Source organism: Cyanistes caeruleus, chromosome 3, assembly GCF_971803275.1.
Source record: "Cyanistes caeruleus chromosome 3, bCyaCae1.hap1.1, whole genome shotgun sequence".
Classification (NCBI taxonomy): Eukaryota; Metazoa; Chordata; class Aves; order Passeriformes; family Paridae; genus Cyanistes; species Cyanistes caeruleus.
The window spans coordinates 74,631,197-74,655,449 of NC_141703.1; the positions used below are offsets into that span (position 1 = coordinate 74,631,197).

Consider the following 24,253-nt stretch of genomic DNA (forward strand, 5'->3'; position numbering starts at 1 on the left):
CAGCCATAGCATCTTTGGGACCTCAGAGAATGATACCAAATGCTGTGGGGTAAAATTAATGAGAAGAAACACGAAGATAACAGAATGCTTTAATATAATTCAACTCAGAAGTTGAGCAAGCAAGAGACAGTAGGAAACCAATCTTCATTCATTCTGCTGTTTGCAGAACCATTGTTTCTAATCTAATGCATTCTGACAGTGGGCTATAGCCTGTATCCTGTCAAAGTTAAAATGGATATTCATGATGATTTGTTCTGATTTTATCATCTCTGAGATTTTGTCTGAGAATAATGTATTTGTTGATTCTTGCATACATATAAATACCTTGTTCCCATTTTTATCTTTCCTATTTTTTACTGCCACTGTGATTATAACCTATATATCATGGATTTAGGTAATGATTTGGGTTTGGTGTTGCTAGGTTATTGGTTTGTTTTTTCATTTGTTTATTAATTAGGTAGCTAACTGCTGCCTGTTATCTCACAACTGCTCTGAAATCACCTCTTCAGTGAGGTTTGAAAGAAAGGGATCTCAGATTTTACTTCCTTTGTTCATGCATTTTACTCTATGTTCAGCCATGGGCTTTCTGAATGAGGGTGGACTTGTGTGTCCCTGAGACCTGTCTAGGTATTACTGTAGTGTGTGTTAGCACCTTTAGGAACAACTTAGAGGCATGAACAATAATCCTCTTCATATATTACCAAGTTTCTTTTTCACAGTAGTATTCACCAGTTTTTGTGTCAGTGGTGCATTTAAAACACAGAAAAACAATACTGCTCCGAGCTTTGGTTGCAATTAGATTGTTCTCTGCAGAAATTCTTCCTCATCAGGAATTATTTATCTTAGTGCTCCATAAAACCTGTTGATTGTCACAAAAACACTTTTAATCACAATTGTTAATTGTAAACTTTTATTTCTGGAAATTTGGTATTGTGCAAAGACTTTGATGAAGCAAATGGTATAGGAGAGAGTGCCTCAGGTTCAGATCTTGGGTCCCTAGTCAGTTCTGGGTCTCTTTCTCTAATGTAATTGCAATATCCAGACATGGAAAATGTCATCAGAAATTTTGCACAAGAGCTTGATTGTTACAGGAAAAATGCAATGAATGATTTGAATCCAGTCACAAAATGGAAATATGTATAAGACTTCAGTAGGCAGAAGACTTTCACATTTTGGTGATGAAGTTATGAAGACCAAAATAGCATTGCCCAGGGTTTCTCTCTAGCAGAAATGAATGAGTATTGCATTAAAAAATTGTATTCTGAAGAGAAGGTCCTTCTTCTTACATAATGCATAATGCTTATGCAAAATCAGTAATTTTTGATTTTATGAATTCTCTCCACTGCTTCTCTTCTCTTTAATTTCTTTGCCTGTCTTGAATGTATTTTTTAAAGAAAACTTTGGAAGTTTTTAAAAGAAATTCAGAGATTGATATATGTTTTTAGCAACCACTTTCTAGTGGTAAACTATTCACAAAAATTAAAAAACTGGGAAATAAAAGTTACTGATGTAATACTGGAGTGTTTTTCCTTTATGGGTTTAGGAAAATATCTGTTGATAACACAGATTACTAAATAATAATTGAATCTTTGTCAGATTGTCATTTCAAAAGGGAAATGTTAGCATTTTTTCTTCCTATCTTTCTCTAACTACTTTTGCGCTGCTTTTACCATAAATACAGCCCCATTTTTCAGCCTTTTCACTTCAAAAGAATCAAAGTCAGGAGTCGATTGCATCCATGCAGTTGCCACGGCTGGAATGCAATTTCTTCTTCTTCAATATTTTAAGCACGTTCTGCTACTCCTGAATGGACACAGATTATTGAACAATAGTAACATAATACAGAGAAATCTTCAATCTCTCATTGTGTAGAAAATATTTGCTTTATTCTGCCTTTAAAGATTAATAGTTTTGCTGGGATATATTCAGTTCCTTTGATGTTTAAATATTAGAAGCTATAGCTCTTTCAGATAACGTTAAACAGAAATGATATTTCTGTTCAAATCTTGATGGTTGGCAGAATTCTCTCACTAATACGTGAACCAACTGAAGGGACCTTGTACACCTTCATCTGATTCTCATACTAAAACACTTGGGTCCAGAGAATATGAGGTGTGTAGTGGTTGGATTTTAAATGTGCTTTGGGTTTTGGGTTTGGTTTTTTCCTTGTTTTTTTGATCTGTCAAATTCCTAGGGGAGTTTTTGCATCGACTTCAGTAGCATTTGAGCAGGGCATGCAGGAGCCAGTAACATGGTTACTTTGCCAGGGAATTGTTTTCCTTGATCTGTTAGACCAAGCATTGATTTTGCTCCCCCATGTGCTCTGAATGCACTTCAGAATTAAAGACTGCTTTTATTAGCAGTTGTTAAGGCAGGGAGCAGTGTGGTGTCTTCTTGAGCATTTTTAGAGAACAGCAGCATCACGGCTGCTAGAAGAGCTTTGCAATCTATGTGTGTTAATTACTGCTAAAAATTCTTGTAATAAAGTAGATATGATTCTGCTTATGGGTTTAATTAAAAGTGGAGTCCAGCCCTGGCATCTCACTGGTATGCAGTAAGATAGCCTGTTTTTTAAGTCAGGAGTGGTTTAGCCCTTCTCCGTTATCCTCAAGGTGTTCACTTCCAGGAGAAAAGCTCTGGTCCCAGTGGTCTGGAGAGCGTATTTCATCTGTCCTTCCTGCACTCCCCAGTCTGGCATAAAAAGGAGGGAGACCTCAAAAAAATTCCACGTCTGAACCTCACCAGTGGGACTCAGACACAAAAAAAGGAGGATCAATGAAAATCCTGTGTGCCCAAAGGTATTTTGTTTTTGTTTAATCCAATTCAGTTAGTCTAATTAAAAATGTTAATTTTTCTTGCGAACTTTCTTTCCTACCCTCAGACCACATAATGTTTTTCTACTGGCAAATGATAGGCATGTAATTATTAATGGATGTGAATATGACTTGCTTTTTATATGTTCTTCTATTACCTGTCCTTGTTGCACCTACCTGGTTTTCATGCTCCATCTCCAGTTCTTTTCCCATCCTGCCAGTTGTCATCACGGCATCTTTTGCCAGAAGGGTTTTATGGAACCGTATGGTGACCCAGTTCAGGAAATGCCTTGCATCCTGAGGACTACAAGTTGCTGCCGTGGTATATTTTAAGAGCAGCAGCCATGTCATGGGGAGACATCTCGTCCCTGAAGGTGTCCCCAGGCAGTTGTGACGTGCTCCTCTGCCAGCCCAGAAGGAAGGCTTCCTGGAAGCTGTGGGCACGTCTGTCCTGCACTGTACACTGCACAGCAGAAACCAGCGCCACCTTTTTTCCTGAGTATTGTGTTATCTGTGGTTGAGTGTGAAACCTTCTGTAGACCTTACTACGTTCAAAGGGGGAAGCATATTAAGAAATGTGTTGCCTGTCATTGTGACCAATGGTATGCAGGCAGCCTGCTGGGGTTTTCTGTGTGATTGTAAAAGGAGGGGAGGGAGGAGAAGGATGGCTCACATAGCAGATGATGTGATTGATCAACATGTTAACTAGCGTAGCAAGTGCCCATCTGTTTATATGGTTTACATATTTCCCAGCTATGAAGCAGGGATGAGAAGAAAAGAAACACAGAAACAAAATCCATTTTAAATGAAAAATTGGAGCCCAGTCCTGTTACCGATGAAACTACCACAGTTTCAAGAAGAACAAAATCATCTCTTAAAAAAGAGTCTACATGAACATCCACTAATACTGTCCTCCCCTAATTCTGCTTGGCAAGAAAATGGGGCTTTTTCTCTCCAGATCTCTAGTTTTTGTTCAAAATGTGGTTAAGCCATTGGGTATCCTCTGTAAAAATCTAACAGAATCTAGAATCAGGGATATTATAACAAGAAAGCCTTTGGTAACTAATTGCTACTTAATTGTGATTGACATTTTTCAGTTTACTTAGTTTCTCTTATTCCTGTTGGCAATGGAAGTGAGTGGGATAGTAAAACATCCTGAGATCCAGACCTGCCTATTCTGATAATTGCATTTCTTCCTGCTAAACTATGATGACACTAAACAGTTATTTATATTTAAAAATTTTTAAATCAATCTGCTGTGAGCAGATTCTGTGGAGTAACAGTGCCATGTCTGCCTCGCTTCTTTCCTTAGTTCCTACGAAAGAAGTAGTTGAAGTGGCTTTAATTGTGAGTGAAGCAATGTTTATGTTTTCTTTAATCACTGTTTACTTTCAGTAAGAGAGCTTTTTCAAGTAATGGGAGTAAAATATGTTCTTCTATCAATCTGTCTAAACATTAAGAATGCTATGTAGAAAACTATTATAATTTAATCATAGATGTACTCATCTGGGGGGAAATAAATCACCAGAGGCATGCATGCAGAAATGTCTTAGCTGTGTATGCAGATTCTCAAAAAAAGGGCTGTGAATGTATAATTCTGCATGCACAGAAATTGAAGCTATCAACATTTTGACTTCTGTCACAGTATGTGTGCTCTGTGGCATGCTTGACAAAAGGCTTTTGTGATCTGTCAGAAGATAACTATTATCTCTTACAAACACTGAATCAGGGGTAATTTGTGTCCAGTCAGTCTGTCTTTGGGATCTCCTGGAGGTGGGCTGGGGCAGAAGGTGGAAAGTAAAGACCTGCAGGTGGGGTGCTCACAGGTATCTAAGAAGAGAGGTGGAAGTTTTACAGTGAAGTTAAGAAATACAATTCTGCCCGAATTTTAGTCCAAATGTGATGCCCACGTGGTTTTTTTGGATCTAGCCACAAGTTGGAATACAAATAATATGAGTTGTGACAAATGTATTGATTCTCCTTATAAAGCAACCCAGTGTCCAATCTCCCTGAATTGCAAATTTTGTCTGAATCCCAAGGTAATTTAGATTGCTTTGGTGATATTTATTCAATACATGGCCTCCTATGGCTCCTTTTTCCTACTCTGTTTTTCAGCACGTGCCATAACAGAGCCTTGGTCTTAGTCTGCAGGAAGTAACGGTATATTAACAATATTTCTGCTACTACCATGATGCTAATAATTTATAGTTCTAACATGTCTCTTATTTTTTCCAGCAGCCAAGAAAACTCCCTTCTTGTATGTGCCACTGTTGAATTTGGAGAGTAGTACTGTCTTTCATGTCCTTTCACTAACCTTAGATATTTACAGTAACATCAAATGCTCTGACAGTCTTTGTGTCCTGCTCCCTAATTTCTGAGAGAGGATACAGTCTTTTGGCTTCCCCCTAATCAGCCATGTGTTATGTTCTGGTAGAAAGCTGTTCTCTGCAAACTTTTGTCTCTCCAACAGTAGGTGCACTTTGTGAGTTTTTGTATTTTTGGAGGAGAAAGAGGTTAATCCCTACATCCACTCTATTCATCCTCATTTAAGAAAATAAATTCCTACTTTTTAAAATTTCTCTTTTAATTGTTTGTCTTTTTCAAACCTGTAGTTGGCTTGAGTTTTTTTCTTTAATATCCTTTTAACAAAGTGGTATTGCCAGTGGACTTTTTTGAAACCATCTCCTCCAAATTTTTTTTTTTTTTGAGCTGTCTCCTTCTGCTCTTGGATTTCTTCATTAATTTTTATAGTACATAAAGACTGAGAATTCTGCATCTTGACAAAATAGCAACATGTATTTGGAGAATGTGAAGAACTCAGCACATATGTAGTTGATTCTTTTAATGACTAGTTAACATTTCTTCCAGGACTTGCTTCTCAAAAGTAGTCTTTTTATAGCCATATGGAAATATTTCAGATGATTAAAGAAAGGAAGAAAAAAAAAACCCCTGAAGTCAAGTATCGTATACAGGAATCTGGCATCGACAAGATTTTAGGTGAATTTTGAAATAAGGCCCTGAAAGTATCTATGTGTTTGCATCAGTAGCAGACATTACATTAGCTTTTAAAAATCCACAAATGGTATACATCTGAGTGATTTTATGAAAGGTAAACTGTGTATTTTCATGTCAAATTCTTACTTAAAATCTGTGTTTTAGCTCTGTGAAGTAGTGACAATTTTGTTCAAAAGGTGACCAGGAAAGGAAAAAGCCATGACAGGAACGATGTTGTGTGATGTGTGAAAGCTGTGTGAAAGCTCCATTTGGGTCACAAGAACAATACTGGTTTGCACTGGTTGATGAGCTGACATTCTCTTGAATCACATGGGAGTCCCCAGTGCACCTGGGTGAGATTTTCAAGGGTGACTGACTCGCTGATCCCAGCAAACTCTAACAGCTCTGAAAGTGTGAAAATACTGAATGAAAACAATAAATTTTGCTGAATTCAGCTATTACATTTATGTACAGAAGATAATTTGGAAATGACAGAAAAATTAATAATATCTTGATATTTGTGTAGAAATAAATGAAAATGTTTTCCTTTTAATCAAATAACTCAGTCCATGTTGGTATAACTAGGAATCTTCCCCAACTCAACCTGCAAATAAAAAAATATGCATAAGTTCTTCAACTCAGTTTAATAGGTCAGAGAGGCTCACCTTGAATTTCCCCTATGAGCCGACTTAGTTCAGTTTCTCATGAGTTCAGTGTACCACTGCACTGAGCACTTGCTGCTGCTGCTGCTCTTGCTCAGATTAAAGTTTTCTCCTTCCCTTTTCACCTGCTGCTCTGGTCAGATCCTCAGCTGGTGTAAATATCTGTGATGACTGTAGGGATGCTGCTGATTTACACAAGCAGGTGGTCTGTTTCCAGACTCTTACTGCTCTATGAAAATGGATTTGGTGAGTGAGCTTTTTTTGTAAATGTCTGAGCTGAGTTTATTAACATCTTAGTATGCCTCAGACAAGTGGGATTTTTTTAAGAGTGTTTTCATTTTATTTCTTAGGAGAATGTTATGTTTATTCTTTTTTTTATTACTTAAAGGCTGCATTGAAGAAACAAATTGTCCATTGACATGGGTTTAGTGGAGCATTTGTTTTTTTCTTGACAGAATGGTTCTCTGCATCCATTAAAAAAGAAAGGCATTTTATTTAAAGCTTTAAATGAAATAACTGAGTAAATGTGTATGTGTCTAGACTTGTACTGGCAGATGGGCGACCCTCAGTCCCTTAATTAAAGTGAATGAATCAGGGAAGACTCTCAGCCTTTACCTTGTAGCTGTGTAGCAGCTGGTGGGAACCTGGGGTTCTGCTGGAATTTTAGGGTTTCCAGTTGCTTTTTGGGTAATGCCACCACCTTCTGCCAGTGCATGCTAGGACTGACCCTGCTGCTCCTGGACAGGGAGGGAGGGAAGGAGAGAGAGAGGGGGAGGATTGCCTTCCCCTTGGCAGATATGTGCTGCACAAATCATGGTAGTGTTTGCATATGTCCAAGTGGGCTTAAAAACTCGTACAGACCTGTAGCTGAGCAAAGAGCATGGATGTGGGCAGCCTGTGCCATTGCATACTCCATCCTGTCCATAGCCCGTGATGCCCTTGCGGAGCACAGTGAGAGCGATGGCTCTGAAATGCTGCTCCTCATTTTGTGCAATGAAAGGGCAAGGACTGGGTTGGCAAATTGCTGTGTGGGAAGAAGATAGCATGAAATATCTCAATGTGATTCCACCAGTGCTCCTGCAGCCTGTCTTAGCTGGTGTCTGCTCCACTCCCCTACTGCTGTGGCCAATTCCAGCATCTCACTGGTCCTTGCAGCTGCCCAGTGCAGCTGTGAGCAGAGAGGAGAAATGGCTGTTCATGGGGTGTGTCAGTGTTCATAACAGCTCATGAGCTTTACCATGTGGGAACTTTGTTTTAGTAGCAAATGAGAAGTGAAAGTCTGAGAAAGATGGAGCTGTTGTGAGGTGGGGAGCGCCATGAAAATGCAAAAAATTAACACATTAAATAAAGTAAATCAGTACATAGGCCAGCAAATGATAGGACAGTAGTGCTATGTAGAGTACTTAAACTTCTCACAACTGATTTTAGTAACACGCAAGGAAGCTGTCATTTACCAAAGCTGTCAGTTACTTAATTATAGTTTATGCCAGATGATATTTAAGGTCATAGTTGTGGTATTTTCTTATTTACAGTCTAAACTATAAAAAGACCCAGAACATTTCACCCTAGGGAATCCAAAAATGGTTGCTGTTACTCCTTCTTATGGAGTAATCTAGAGTGTCTGCTGTAAAGCAGGACTTCTGAAGTCTCTAAATCAAGAAAGGTTTAAAATTTCATCCTTTGCTGTGATGATCTTCCATTGCTTCCATAGAAAAAGTCTGAGAAAAACTAAGCAGGAATAAATGAAACAAGTTGGAAGTTCAAACAACAAAAAAGGAGGTCTCCGGAATTCCTGGCAAAAAACAGAAATTAGAAAAACACAGTTTTGACACCAAATTTGTCATTAATCTGACTTTCATATGTGTTCTTCTAAGATTATTTTTTTTCTGTCTTGTGTCAAACACATGAACTAAAATATTTTTCTGACATTGTACATTCCATTGCTAATGAGATACTTTTTGTCTTACTGGACTGTAATCCTATTTGCCAAAAATGATACAAAGCCAGTTGAGTAAAAGCCACTTGTTTGGGTAGTCTAAAGAGTGCCAAGGTATCCTTATGCATTTCGAGCATTAGTGTGGAAAACAGTTTTCACAGGAAATGGTGCAGTATGTCCCTGTCTGCCTTCAATATCTCTGATATAGGGTGTTCACAAAATGATGTGAGAGCACTGTATTTATTGGACTTTCTCACCATTTTTATCTCAGTTACATAAGCCTCTTATCTGGCACCTCTTTGGCCAAACAGCTGCTTGGAGCTGTGTTTAATACTCAGCGCACAGCTGTGCGCTCTGAGCAGACAGGACCTCAGCACATGGTGTTCACCTAGATATGCAATATCAGTACCAGCACAGAACTGGGGTGACACAGGAGTAAAATAGTCCCCTTTGACCTCCCCATCTAAAACAGATGGAGGTTAGACCTTCTCACCTGCAGGCTGCAAGCCTTGGTGGCCTGCTGTTGATCTCTTGGGTTCCACATGCTCTTCGGGACCCATTCTGGTCATGCCTCAGCCAAGCATCCAAGTCCTACCTGCTGTCCAGCCTCATGCATACCCCCACTGCGTGCATCTCTCCTTTTTCACTGTGCAATCTACGTCAGGAAGTGTAAAGTGGAACCTGAGATTGCTCACTTAAATCCTCTGCCATGATACCCACAGGCATTTCTCCTCATTCTTAGGCTTTTAGCTAGGTGGAGCCAAGCTGGGTTTGGTTGGTTCACCGTCTTTCTCTGGAAGCTTTAATGTGAGGGGGTTGCTGAAGGTGTATGCTGGTTAACCTTAAGTCATCTCATGCGTCTTCTGAAAGTTGGAGGAGTGAAATGTGTCCCTTGATGTTCCTGCTGGTGAGATCTGTAGCCAAAGCTGGCTGAATTTTTCATTATAACCACTTGATTCTTTTTTAGTCAAACATTTCACTGAATCCACAGTCAAAGGACGACTTTGAAGTTTGGCTTTGTCTCCAGCACAGTTGCATGGGGGACTCCAGCTTTCCATTTAAAAGTGAGAGTTCATTGAAGTCCATGAAAGTAAAGGATTGTTGAATTACATCCTGATTTGCCAACAGTATACTCAGCCCTGCTCAGAACATGAAGATACATAATGTCTGCTCCCTGTGGAGTCTTAGCAAAGTCCTGGTTATCATTGCCCCTACGCAGGTTTCAGTGTTTTCATCCGCTCCTGCAGGATCTGTTGTGCTTCTAACTTAACAAACCTAGGAGTAAGTTCGGCTCTTCTTTTTTCATCAACATCCCCTCATACAGCCTAGAAGGAATATTTCCAATAACTTCCTTTTGGTAATGGCCAAACAGCTGTTCTTTCCAGAAAGGACCTTGGAAGCGAGGTGTGTAAATCAAACCTTTGGAGCAAGCTCCTTTTCCGGTTTCATTTTTCTCTAACACTGGTCAGGATGTGTCTGTAGTGGTATGAGACATGGTTGCTGCCTGTGGTACAGCAGCTCCTGAGCTTGTGGGCTATGCTGATGCACACCAGTACCATCTTCCCAGACACTGCTCCCTATATATTGGCACTGAATGAGCTCTCCTGCACTTCAACCACATGTAGTTTTGTTCTAGGTGAAGGACTAAGGAATTGTCTAGATGGCTCTTTTGGTGCAAGATCATAACAATAAAAGAAGGCCACAGCCAAGAATTTTATGTGCCTGGAAACTTTGTTGAATTGCAGTATCTATCCACGTGACAGCTCTGCGGTATTCTGATGCCAAACCTCCAGAGAAAATCCTAAGCACTTACAGGAAAGATCCCCCGCACTTCAAGTTCTCAGTACTTTCAGTATGCAGGACTTAAATTACTTTCCAGACTGGGAATTTTGTTTCTCAACATGGGTTTTATCTGAATGATGTACAGCCGCCCCTGTGGCCCTACTCGTGTTCTGCCTTCCCACCAGGAAAAGATCTCAATGTCTTCTGCTCTCCTTGCACCAGTGCTGTGGTTTTCAGCAGAGGAAATCTGAGGCATGGGAGCAAAAAGGGGTTTTTTGCTACACACTATGGTGTGCTCTGCTCTGGTCTGAACTGTCAGGGATTGACAGAGTGCCTTGGAGTAGGAAGCAGAAAAGCTGCTGGGTCTTTAGTTTTTTGGCTATATCTTGAGTCCTGGTCCTTGTGCCAAGAATTTCTCCTGCATTTTACCTCCATCCATTCCTTGGAAAACGGACAAGCCATCTTTGGAGCAGCGTCCAGAGCCCATCCACCCCTTGAGAGGAGACAGAAGCAGTCTGAATTCTCTTGAGAAAATAGAAGAATCATAACACAGGCTTCTGTTTCCTTGGAGGAGATTAAGCTGTGTCCTGATTTTGAGAATGGATTTAATTTTTTTAGCTGTTATTCTACTGTATAAAAAGGAACAGACTACCAACAATCATATTTTAATACAATAAGTTTTGCTTTTTTTTAAACAAAGTTTTTGGTAACTTTACGGTATTAGGTATTTAGTACACCTGCCTTAAAGGGACTGAAATAGCCCCTGAAGCTTTTATCTTTGCAGAGTTGGTTGATATATGAACCTGAGAGACAAAGAACATGTCCCATGACAAATGCAGTCCAAGGAAAGGATGTCTGTTAGAGTACTGTTGCCAGACTTTCCATTATAAGAAGTGACCTTTCATTCCCTTTCAGAGATTTTAGATCTGCAGTGCTGACATAGAGGGTAAGGAAACATCGCATCACAAGAGACAATTGCCTTGATTTGTCTTACAGAACAGATCTTCTTTTACTGCCTAATGTTCCAACATGTGACCTTCACTCTGTAATTACCTATCTATCTGCTATAACATGTTCAACATGACCTCACCCTTTTGATTGGATTTTCTTTTTCCTTCTATCAACATTTTTATTTCTGTAAGAAAATTCCATGTCTTGTTCATGCTTAAAAGTGCTTGAGTGAAACAGTTCCTGAAACAATATTTTCAAACAAATTCTCTTCGAAGGCTTGAGCTATGCCAGACTTACGAGGCAAAAAATCCTTGTTTGGTTGTAAAAACCTGAAAAATAATGAGGGGAAAACAGAAAAAGGAATATATTTTCATCTCAGCAGGAGAATTTGAAGGAAACTTCCCATAAAGGTCTACTTTCTTGAAGCCACTGCCTAAACAGGAAAATTCAGGATGTCTAAGTTCAAAATGTGCCATTTCTTTGCAAAACATTATGAGCCAATGTCCAGTGTGGATATTTGTGCTTACTAGCAATTGTGTCTCTAATTGGCACCATCTTGTCCAATGCACTACACAAGTTTTATGTACCAGCCTTCACATAAAGATGTTGGCTCTCATTGCAAACATCTGCTTCAGTTATCATGTTTCCCTTATGCTCTTTGCAGCACCAGGAGAACCATTTCCCTCTGTATTTTTTTTTTTCTCTCCCTTTCTCAAGGTTTTATGTGTTTTTATGCTCATGATCGTGGGGATATATGCATTAATCCTACTGCACATCAATAGAGCTGCACATTTTTGATGTACACATTTTCTCTTTTTCATACTTAATTATGAAATCCCAAGAAAAAGAATACATAAATATGCAGCATTCAGTTTGCTGTTGGTTTAAGAGTCCAACAGAGATGCATTGCAACAGTACCACTGATCATGAGAGATCTAGTAGTTAACAAAGTGTTTTATAAGTTGGCCTAAAATATGTTACTTTTCTGAAGACACTTTTGCTTTACCGTAAGACATTCAGGATGTTCTTTTGTGTAGAAGAACATCTCTTATCAAGAAGTCAGATAAAAGCAAATAATACAAGTAAGTGCTGAAAGCAAATGCCTCTGAGTTTGGTATCTTTGTAAACATAATTAAGGAATTGTTTTCTCAGTATTCATCTGAAAAAGGAAATCTGAACAAGGCCCCCACTGAAGCAGGCAAAAGGAGAGCTTTCAAATGTAGTCCTGCCTGTTCTTCATTTCAGGACTGGTTTTTTAGTTCTATATGCAAAAAAATGCAATTATGATGGTGACCATTTCACAGGGAAAATAATATTATTAAATGCAAATAAAATTATGCTTATTATAGTGAGAGGTGCAGAGACAGGCTGTCTCTTTGAATTGTGTGCCTGGACTTCCTTATTAATTTCCCATTTAATATTCTCCTAAGTGGTCTTTGCTGAGGTCATGCTCAACCACAGATTGACTGTGTACGACCAAGACTTGTGGGGTTGCTCTGCATAGAAACACAGGCAGACTACTGACCCTTCTGTTACCAAATGGATGATTGCTCTGAATTCAATTTCAGATGTCTGGAGTGTTTTCATTCTTTGATACCTTCTCTGCTGGTGTTGTGCACTGACTGCTTTTGTATCTTTCAACTAAAGCTCAACTTTTAGTTTCTTTTGTAAACCCTCTATGGATATATTCTTCTAGCAAAGTTCTGCACACAGCTCAGGGTCTTGGAGTGAGCTGGTTGCATGCGAGGTCTGTATTTAGCTGAACATACACAGAGCATCTTTTGATCTTGCCTCCGTGACAGAACAGGTCGTGCTTTAGATTTGAACTGTGATGTTGCTAGGAGTATTTTTCATGCTCCTGATAAAAAGAAGAGGCCTGTTGATAAGAGAAGGAGCAGGTACCTGGAGCTTCTTCTTTGAGGTTCAGTGGCAAACCAACCAAATTGATAGTCTTACATCAGCTCCTGTGGGATTTAGATTCACTTTTTAATTGCTCATTTGCTGGATAGTAAGTAACAGGTTAGGTGGTGTTAAAGTGCTGTTCTCTTTTTTTTGGGTCTTGATCCAGCAAACTCCTTAAGTATGAGCTTAACTATAAATTTGTCATGTCCTTGAAATAAATGGGGTTATTAAAGTTGTATAAAGCTGAAAGCAACTTGAAGTGATGTTTTGGATGGATCCATTGCCTTAATATACTCTTACATATACATCCTTACACAAGGTTGGCTGTTTCTCAGTTTAGTGCCTCTATAAGAAGCAATTTGCAACTTCTAGTCTGGCTGGGATTGTGCTATGCTTATTTTATCACTGATCATCCCAATCCTTTCCCTCCTTTGATTTTCCTTCTTGGAGAGCTGCTGGTGAATCATGATGGGAGCAGAGCTGACTGAGGTGAATTAGACCTCTGTCATTAAAAGGACAGAGATGTCTAGGACTGGTACTACCATATAGTACTATATTCTGCATTAGAGAGCAGAAGTGTGATGTTGTGTTCACTGTCTAGGATTTATTTTATTGTTTATATCCACTTAAACAAACAAACTCACAACAAATAAAAAAGCAAATCCAAAAAGTCTCCATTTTTAACAAGTAAAATGACCTTACAGTTTTACATCTTCCCATTCCAGGTATAGAATACACTATTTTGGCAATGAACTCTGTCATCTTTTCATCTGATTTACACAGAACATTATGGATAAATTTCTGCTTATTGCAGGAGGGTGGGGAAAAAAACAAGGCAAGTGACTGCCTGAACAGGCTGCCATAAATACAACTCAATTGGCATGCCTCTCCCCAAGATGAACTGATTTGTGGTCTGGATTCAAACGTGTTTTACTGTTCTTTGCTTTTCTGTGGATTCAGCCATTTAGATCAGGCTAATTTTCAACTGGAGGAACTGAAGAGCTATTATTCTCCCTGAAGGTTATCTCATTTGTTTAAAAACTGGTGGCAAACCACTGATTGCTGTATTATTTTTTTTTTTAAGACAACAGCAAAGGGGGAGGAGAGTTATATCTGGAAAACTCCCATGTGCAAAATCCCAAGGTCCTTTCATGAAATGAAAAATACCTTCACAAGTAATAAAATGAACTTCACCATGGTTCTCAGAAACTCTTTCCTCAGCTGTACCAGAGGATGAACTCATCAGGTTACACTCCATGGCATTTGAGAAGGTATATTTCTTGTCATAATACGTTCAGACTATGGTATTTTTTCAGCCTTTACCACTGTATCAGAGTTGGTTGACCAACTTCCCCAAGGGGGAAGAAAGACAGAAGCAAACATACACATAAGACAGCACCTTAGGGAGTGAAGCTGAAATTCCAGAAACCTTAGAAAGGTGGAATTAAGTATTCCGTATTGTTCATTAGGTCCTTAGACAAGGTCATTTTCTTTGTTCTTCTTCTTTATAAAGGAATTGATACTTACAGACTTTCCTTGCTGGATATATCGTAGAACAGATGCCAGATTAGCAGTTAGAAATTGCCTTTCAGGTTGGTTGAGTTTTTTTTAAATTATTATTGCTATTGTTTTAGTGAAGGGATTAATTTTCTGTTGAGCAACGATGATACAAGCTGTATCTGTCTGTAGTAATAGACATGTCATGGCTAGGAGGAGTAGCTTTAAGAGGAAAGTGTTGACACATTGCTAAAGCTCACAAGGAAGTGCAGGCATCCAAAGAAAACACAGGAAGAAATTTGTCTTTCTGATTCTTGGTGTTCCTGCAGCATGGCCTAGCTGGGAAAGGGAAACATTGGTTGTGCTGGGCACCCATGGTGGGGTCTGCCTTGAGTCAAGCACATTTTCTTGAATATCGAACTGTACCTCCTGGTTCCCACTCTGACACCCAGCAGCGCTCCTTGCAGGGGGAGGAAGGCAAGTACTTTGGAAAATGCAGCTGCCTTGAGCATTTAAATGGGAGCTCTTCTAATTTGGACAGCTGGACTATCATGTACGCCATTATGTTTAAAATTTGTGGTTGTGAGGGAATTAAAAGGGAAAAAAAAGAGAGATTAGTTCAGATAAATAAAATATAGAGCAAGCTGCTTTGCAATCAGCTCAGACTCTCTACAAGGAATTGCCTCACCAAAGAGGATGTCTTCCAGATTTCCTTCCCACTCATCTTCGTTATGAGATAGTTTTTCTCCCCCAGTGCAAGGATGTGTTTGTGGCTCCTGCCATCTAGAACATCCTCCTTCTGTGTATGGCCTAAATGGCCTTTTTGCCTTATGACTTAGCACCTACTTTTATTCATTGTGAAATGATTTTATATGCTTTTTAGTAAATGTGACAGGCAGTGTGTTATGCACTGTCGTGTTTTATTTACTCCCATAAAGCATTATGGAACACGGTTAGAATGTGACATCCAGGACACTGTGTAGTGCTGCATTGTGTTGTGTTGCAACATGGGACAGTTCAGTGCCTTGAAAGACAGAGTATTTTCCTTTCCCTCTATCTTTTACTAAGTGTTTTTTATCCTGACTTTCCCCTTGGTGAATGTGTGACTTCTGTGAGTTCCCCCAGTGCATCTCATGAGGACAATTGTCTGCTTGGAAAGGTCTTATTTTAATCTCATAGCTTTGTTGCTACAAAAGTACAAGAGTTGCTCACACCTCCTGAAGCTGTTTCCCAGATGCTTGATGATTCACGAGAAGCCAACCTCCTGGGAGTGAGTCTGGGTTGACTCTGTTCTATCTAAGCCTGTTAACACTGTGAAATCCCAATGAAAATCCCTTTAGAAAATTCTAGTGTGTTTGATTACAGTGCAGGCTACACCACTTCAGGTTGTAATTTAGTGCATGGTCAGGAGGGTGAGAGGGAATCAGGCTGTTTCAGAGCTCCTGAAGAGTCTTTTCCAGCATCAGGTGAAGGCTTTGAATTGCATTAGATTTCATCCCATGTGGGCTATAGAAACAGTATTTATGATCATTCTCATCAAACATACTTTCTTCTTTTGTGGAAAGGGCTTTTCCTCAGAGTGGAATATTTGAATACCCCTTACTTTACTATAGTGAGAATTTTCTCCCCATGCTTCTGTCCAGCCTTTACCATGCTGCATTTACTATGATGGAAATAACAGGTCACTGTGCTTTGCTTTTTTAGCTTCATAACATGTGCGGCTCTATTGCTCCATGTACCATGTGCAACTTGGATACTGCAGAGCTGTGCCAGCCGTGACACTTCTAGTCTTGGTCAGGTGTGACACTGTAGTCTGTGGGATTCTGAGTTTAACTTAAATTAAAATCTGTGACAGACCCTCTTCTTGATGTACAAGAGAGCAGGTAGTGTTCATTCTCAGTTGGTGTGTTGTGTGCACAGTTGTTTTGTTTGGGGGCATAGTTATGAGCACATTTCAGGGATACTGTCCCCAGAACTTTAATTTCAGCAGCGGACAACAGGAGGGTAAAGCCTGTGCTAGGAGTGCCTGGGAAAAGGGAACCTTCCCCTCAGAATCATGAACCAGATAGAGCCACACAGTGAAATGCATAGTGACAGAGGGGTAATGGCAATAGTTTGCTCTCCAAGAAAGAAGACTAAAGGACTCTAAGGCACAGGATGAGTTTTGCCATGTTTTACTGCAGTAACTTTTGCTCTGACTTAGGGAATGGTTGTTTTACACTAAATTTTTTTATCATCAAATCTGTTTTATTTTTATCCCTTTTCCTGGATGTTTTGGATAAAGTCCTATGAAATATCTTGTCCTCTTGGTGTTCTGGCTGTTTTCAGAGGCCAAAGGTCCTCAGAATTTCAGTAAGAACTCAGTAGTGTTGGCTGGACATTTTGTTTCATTCCAGATCACAGGGAAAAAAAACCCACAGATGTATTTTTTCCCCTTTTATAAGAATAAAAGCAAATACAAAACAGACTTCAGCATAGATGTCCCTGATGAAAATCGCAACAAAACTAATAGGTGGGTGGTCTTTATTTTCACCAAATTGGCACTTTTCCCATGCAAAGTGGTTGGTCAAAGCAGAAGAAAACAAAACTGGCTAGTTCTGCACTTTGTGAGGTAGGCCTGTGTTTGCTTAGAAAGGGTGGCTCAGAGTATGAAAGCATCTTAGAAAGATGTCACAATTAGATCTGTGGAGATAGTTTTATAAGAAACACAGACTTTTGTGTTTTGAGTACCAGGTTGTTCGGAAGCTAGAATTACTGTGCTGTCAGAAGAGTACAATGAACTGTTGTTAGACAACCATGCTTTGCTTACAGCTGTGTGCAGAGAGGTATTTACTGCCAGGAACCAGTGAAAGCAACCTTAAAAATAGATGAAAATATTGAAACCTGAAAAATAGACTAATCATGAAGTTTGTACCATTTGTATGGATTCCTGTTTTCAATGAGCATTTATAAAACAAGTATATTTATTTCATATAAAGAGCTTAGAAAACTTCAGTCATATGTTAGATTTAGCTTTTTAAGAGTGGAGACTTAGAGTAGCGTGTGTGACAGGTGGCTGTGGCTGGTTGCTTTGGTTTTGTATTTCCAGCATTCACAGAGTGGCTTGGTGGAGATGTTTTTCCCCCATTTGTGCTTCTTTAGTAGCCAGATTCGTGAGAAGGCACCAGTTTTCTATTCCTGTTGCTTGCAGTGGAACTGGAGGTTGATGTGGCATTCAGCAGAGTGGGGTGATGTCCAGTTTGAGATAAAGACACCAGAGTTTGGGTGTCATACCCTTTTTTACATGAAAAGAGGTGTCCGGATTCATGTAGATCCCCACACATGCCGTGGGGAAGGAACACAGGTAGCTGTGCCACAGGTGGAGGCTCAGAAGTGCATGTCTTGACTGGGAACTGAAACCTGCTGTGATCTGCACATTGCCTTGGAGCTTTCTGATCCTCAGACTTTCCCCATACTAAAGTTGTGGATGCATGGCAGAATGGTTGTTTGCAGCATTTTGATACAAACCAACCCAAATTCTAGTATCAGAGACGGCTGGGCAGTGCAAATGCATGGTGCAACTGAGAGGAGAGCTGGGTCTTTGCCACAATTTCTGTAATCCTTGGAGCCATGGATTTAAAGTAGCTGGGGCTTTACCTCAGTATAAGTAAACTTTAGAAACAATTGAATATTTACTCAGGCAAAAGTTGTGGAATTTTAATTAAGTAAAGACTTGGCTATTTGTCTTGAAGTTACTGAGTAAGATGGTTGATGGGACAGGACCTGGCCTCACTTATATTGGTATAAGCAGGGAGTAGCTGTTTGAGTGAATGGACCATAGGCAGAAAATGGTTCACACCATATCAATAAAATCAAAACATGACCTTACACATGTTTCTGGGAGGAAATACTTAAGCACAATAAAGATATTTCAATTCACCCATACTTATTTTCCTGAAGCCCTTCATTGCCGCTTTTGTTTAGAGGGCATTGCTCCCCAGAGCACAAAATTTGGGAAGCAGCACTGTTTACCTTTTTTATTTCAGTCTGTCTTACTTCATTGTTCTCAAGCTTGTAGCTTTTATTAAAGTTTAATTCTGTTTTAAAACAAAAGTGGTGAGAATGAAATCATATAATCAATATAAATGTAAAAATAATGATACATTTCGTGTAAAATAAAGAGTCCATATACTTGAGTTCTGTTGTTCTTACTGTTTAATAGGGGATTGAATTAAGAGAAAATACACTGTACTCCTATTTAATAATAACTGCTCCTAGACCCAACTTTTTATAGACTTGAAATGCAAATAATTGTGCTGTGTTATAAACTGTTGTGTTTTTTGCCTTCCTGTAACTGGAACAACATACTAATTTCTACAAGTTGTGACTACTAACAGAGAGCAATCACCTCACAGACTTGTACCGAAAAGAAGAGACCATCAGCGTGGCAGGGAACGGCTGCATCCACAGTCCTCGCTTCCCCAGCAGCTACCCCAGGAACCTCCTGCTGACGTGGCGGCTCCACTCCCCAGAGAGCACCAGGATCCAGCTGGCTTTTGATAATCAGTTTGGGCTGGAGGAACCCGAAAATGAGATCTGCAGGTGAGTGGAAAGTGAAAGTTTGCAAAGGGTTCTTTAAGAGCGCCTTTGAGCTCACTGGCATGAGACTGCAGAGCAAAACCACAGCACCTCTGGCTGGGTCTAGGGTGTCCTTGCAAGGAGGACAGACCTTTCAGGGGCTGAAATTGATCTTTGAGTTCATAAATAAACTGAGCTGTCCTGGACCTGAAGCAGTTTTGTCAGGTTTAGTCCTCCTATAACATTTGAAGCACAAGGTACTTGAATGCTCAAATCCAGCTATCTAACAACATGGCTGCTACTTTAATAGGATTTTGTCCTCTATCACCTCTGTCACATTTCAGTCAGGCAAGAAACATCTTTTTCAATAGGTGGAGGGCTGTAGGAGGTTTGAGTGAGTAGGTAAGTGCTTATATTGGGGTGTGAGGGACAGATAAAAACATATTGAAAAATATAGTTATGTTCAAATTACTTGCTTATCTTTATTTTTACTCTTCACTGGTACAATTCCTTTTAAAAGTTTTAAATATAGGTTCACAAACATCAGTGTGCTGATGCATGCTGATGTATCTATAAATCTGTTAAAGCCTACCCTACTACATCCTAGTTGCTTTGGTTCCCCTTTTAAGGAAAAGTGACCTTAAGCTCAGATGATCTGGCTGATTAAGCTAGGTGCATAAACTGTTTTGTGTTAGTAGAGTACAGAGGTGAATCTTGCCAACATTCACTAAAACAGTATAAATCCATGTGTTTATATTTCTTTTATTCAGCTCTCTTTTCTGTGGGAGAAAACAGGCTCAGGATTCCCATGCCCTCCAAAAGGCAGATTGCTGTGATGCTACTTCATTAAAATGCTCAAGTCTCAGCCTCTAAGTCTACCTGATAATGTTGTTACTTACACCTTATCTATACAGAGAACTTGGTTGTTAGTATTTCTGCACACCCATCCTCTTCTTATCTTATCTTTGTCAATTAATTTGTGTTAGTAGGGCTTGGCATCTCTGCAGGCATTTTACAGGGTGGATTTTTTTTTTTTCTCATTTTTCTTTGTTAAGTTTTCTGCATTACTGACAGAGGGTTCCTGCAGGTTTGTTTTCCATGTAGTAATAAAAGAATGCAGCCTAAAACTGGCTCTCCTTCCCTGCTCCCTTGGCAGGTCTGCTCTGGTGATGTTGGTCCAAGATCAGCAGCAGAGTCAGTAACAACAGTAACCTCCCAGTACCCCAAATGCTTTCCCAGATTCAGAGCCTAATGCACACAGAAGCAGCCTGTTAATATTTACATAGTGGATAAACTGTGGCTGACCTTAAAGCATTGCAACTTTGAAACAGAGGGCTAATTTACTGTGGAAAAAAAAAGATGAAGTATTCTCTGACAAAAGCCATTAAAGGTGGTAGCACAGTGGGGGAAAGTCAAGCTGTTACTGGCATTATGTGCTTGGAGAGCATCTTGGAAGACAGTCTGCTTGCTTTTTCCAGAGCAGCTAATTTAGAATGCAGAGAAAAGCAAAGACCTTCCATCATCCATACTTTATACAGAAGCTGGAGAAATATCATATCCTTTTCTTCAGTGAAGCTTTCCCTTGAGTTTCTGGAAGACCTTTATTTGGGTAGTATTACTTCCAGAGTGAGGAATTTTTTGGTCAGACAGCTTGTGATGGCTTTAAGACTGTTAGGTACTGTGTGCAGTCGGATTTTTTGCAATGGTCAATATATTTTTCAAAACTAGATCCTTTCTGCAGCTTCAGTCCCTGGCAATCCCTGCAGTGCTGCTTTAGAGACACAGCCAGGACTGTTTTAATTGAAATGAATGCCGAGAGCTGAGCATATGTTTGAAAGCTGGGCATACTGGATAAGTAATTCAGGACCTCTGCACTTTACCTTGCTTATGTATTTGCTTTTGACCTTAAGCTTTTTTCTCCAAAAACTTTCTAGTATTTTCTCTCAGTTTTTTTATTAATGCTAATTATTGTACTTTGCATGCTGTTAAGGCTGAACTGATTGAAATTCATTCAGGCTGAGGAATGAAGAGGTATATTTTAGCAGAGCTATGTTTCTTCAGAGCTTCTGAAGAAGGAGAGGAAATATTCAAGGTCTTACAGAATGTTCAAGAAGTGCAGTTAGTATTTCCACAGGCACTTGATAAGAGATGATTCTGAAAAGCAATTAAATTACCCAGCCTTTGAGGCTCCTTGGATGCACAGAAGCAACTGAGAATACACCTACTTCCATGATTGTTGCAGCAAAGCTTCTGCTGTTGAAAGCAGATATAATCCTTGAAAGACCATGGATTTTCCCTGGTTTTGCTACTTAGTCTGGCTTCTGGCTTTCAAAAGTGGGGAGGCCAGTCAGGACAGCTTTTACCAAAGCTTACAAAGTTATCTCCTGCTGAACACCACAACCCCTTGTGTTGCAATACTGTGCTGCCTGGATGCTTGGGAGCTCTGCTGGGTACCACATCCATCACCACCAGCGAGTGGGAGCTGTGGATGGTGCAGAGAGATTGAAACAAGTTTACCTCTGCCTGGGACAGATTTCAGTGTGTAACAAAAAAAGAATATTTTAGCAGAGTTAGGGCAGATTTAAGTGGTCATGGTGGATCTGTTATTTTCTGTTCTGTGTGATTGGGGCTTGGTGAATATAAAAGCAGCAGAGCTGATATTCTCAAACCACATAGTACTTGTGGGTTTTTACTCATGGGCTCTCAGCAGAAAAAGAAAAGCAGGTCTGTTATTTACAGAGCTATTCAGCTCCCACAACTGGGCAACGAGGAGGGTGTTTGGCTCACAGACCCAGGGGTGGGGAGCACTGCATTGCTAGCAAGAATCACTTCACAGTTCTGAACACCCTCTTTGGAGGGAGCAGATGCTTTGATAATAGAAAACATTCCTGGTAAAGACCTCCAGAGTTTTAAGGCTTAACTGTACTGTGAGGATGGCACTTAAGCTGCCCCTCTTGTCATCACCTCTCTTTCTCTGGCAGCAATGTGTGGGGCCTAATTCTGGCTCCAAAGATACTGAGAGACCTTTTGTCATAGATTTAGTAATAGCAGAACTTTATTCTCTGTCCCCTTTATTCTCCAGCTCAATAATTGGACTCATTTTTTTATTGATTTATATGGTCATTTATACCCAGGAGAATGCATAGACTGGAGCAGTGAGTGCTGGCTCTGTGTCCCTTCATCCCTGGGGTTTAGTGCCTTCTGCTCCTAGCAGAGCCCTCTTTGGGCTCAGGGACCACTGTTGTGGCACAGGTGCCTGGCCAAGATGTGACTTTTCACAGAACAAGATGTGCTGTTGCATTTTCCCTGGCGACAGCATGCACATGAACTTCCCACTGCAGCATGCAGAGCGGCAACATGCTTTCCTGCTTGAAAGCTAGACATAAATCTTTCCAAACCAGCTACAGGAGCAATGTGCCACCTACAAAGAAGTTCCTAAAAAGCAGCTTTCAGTTGCATGCACTGCCCTGTGTCCCTCCAGCATCTCCCTTTGGTCCTGGCACAGTGGCCGCCCCTCTCTGGCCCTCTGACTGACACAGCAGGCGGGCGCCTGTGGCTGCTGCTGCTGCTGCTGCAGGGAGTTGGGTGACCACCAGAAAGTGCACAAGTGCTTGCAGCTGCTCAGGTTGGGCAGCCTGCCTTAAATAATATTTTATCAGGTCTCTAAATTATTTACCCACAACATGAAATGCAGTGCGTATGCTTACTGTATACTGAGCACATGCAAGTGCCTCTTATTGCTATTTTAACGTGGTAGCAAATACTGTCATGTTCCAGGAGCACAGAAATCAGTCATTTGAGCACTGCAGTAGCTTGCAGCTTAGTGTGTTTTGTGGCACATAAATTTGTCCACCATTTGTAATATTTAGTCTGATGTTTTGGAGTGGAGAACAGGGGACAGTTGTCTTTCTGTCTCCAGCTGTGCTCTTGTCAGTTTGCAAGCATCATCTCTAACCAGAGTCAGCAAAAACTGATTCTTCATACTCTTTTTTAGGTATGACTTTGTGGAAGTGGAAGATGTATCAGAGACCAGCACAGTTATTCGAGGACGGTGGTGTGGACACAAGGAAGTACCTCCAAGAATAACATCAAGAACAAATCACATAAAGATAACCTTCAAATCTGATGACTACTTTGTGGCTAAACCTGGATTCAAGATATGTTACTCTCTTGTGGTAAGTCTCCTAGGGCTAATAGGGGTAAGAGACAGCTTGCAGTGTAAAAGAGCATCAGTTCTTGAAGGCTGGATGGTGTAGCTAAGGATGGGATCAAAACACTACATGACTGAAAGTAATTTGATTCCAGCAACTGCATTAATGCAGATCAAAGTATTTGTGACATCGTGTCATTAAATATAAAATAAAGTCAAGTTCAGATCAAGATTTACACTAATAACATGTTCCAGAAGAACTAGCACTTTCTACACTAAAGCTGCACTGCCCCTGCCTTGAGAGATGCTGCAGAAATAGCAAAGAAATGGCTGCTCTGTGAACCCCTTTTTCATGCTCAATCAAGATCAAATAAAAATACCTTGAGGGGTTATGGCTGTGATTCTCAGATAAAGAGTAGTTTATTCTGTTTGCAATAAAAGTCTGCATGCAAGACAGTGTGCTAAGGCTCAGACTGTGTGCTAAGGCTCATTTTTAATCAGATACCAACATACCTCTGTATATGCACAAGCATTAGTAGTGTATCATGTACTGTTTCAATGAGATGAAAACCTCCTCTTTTTTTTGTTTTTATTTCGGTTTTGTTTTTAGGGAGCAAGAATGCTCAGTACTCTTAACTAGATTTTGATACAGATATGTATTCCTTTGTATTGCTCTGATTAATATTATAATGCTTTTGGTGCAGTGTAGCTCGAAAGAGGCAGATTTTGCAAACACTCAGGAAATGGTAAGCAATAATTTATTATACTGTCATCATTATATTTTCCTATCCATCACACTTCTTATTCCCTTTTTGTTCAATCCACTGTCATTTAACAAGAATAAGAAAGCCTGGAATAGCAATAATGTTGTAATAGGAAAGATTAATTGTTTGAGTCATTTCACTTCCACCTCTTGGCTTTGCATGCATGTATGCCTGTGTATGCTAAAAAGAGTCCATAAACAGCTCATTGTCAAGGCAGAGGAAAGCTATAAAGATTTTGTTCCCTT

At 39.9% G+C, this 24,253-nt stretch overlaps 1 protein-coding gene across 4 annotated transcripts in view; it reads left to right on the plus strand.

Annotated features, from left to right (window-relative positions):
• Nucleotides 1-24,253, plus strand: part of PDGFD (platelet derived growth factor D) — a 139,537-nt gene that overhangs the window by 62,527 nt on the left and 52,757 nt on the right. Inside the window, exons 2-4 of one of the 4 annotated variants that reach the window (XM_086881982.1) lie at nucleotides 18,914-19,118; nucleotides 23,089-23,269; nucleotides 23,949-23,990. In XM_086881982.1, coding sequence (XP_086738108.1) covers nucleotides 18,914-19,118; nucleotides 23,089-23,269; nucleotides 23,949-23,990 — 428 coding nt within the window. The remainder of the gene's footprint in view (nucleotides 1-18,913; nucleotides 19,119-23,088; nucleotides 23,270-23,948; nucleotides 23,991-24,253) is intronic. The other 3 variants (XM_086881983.1, XM_086881984.1, XM_086881985.1) reach the window with 3 other exon arrangements.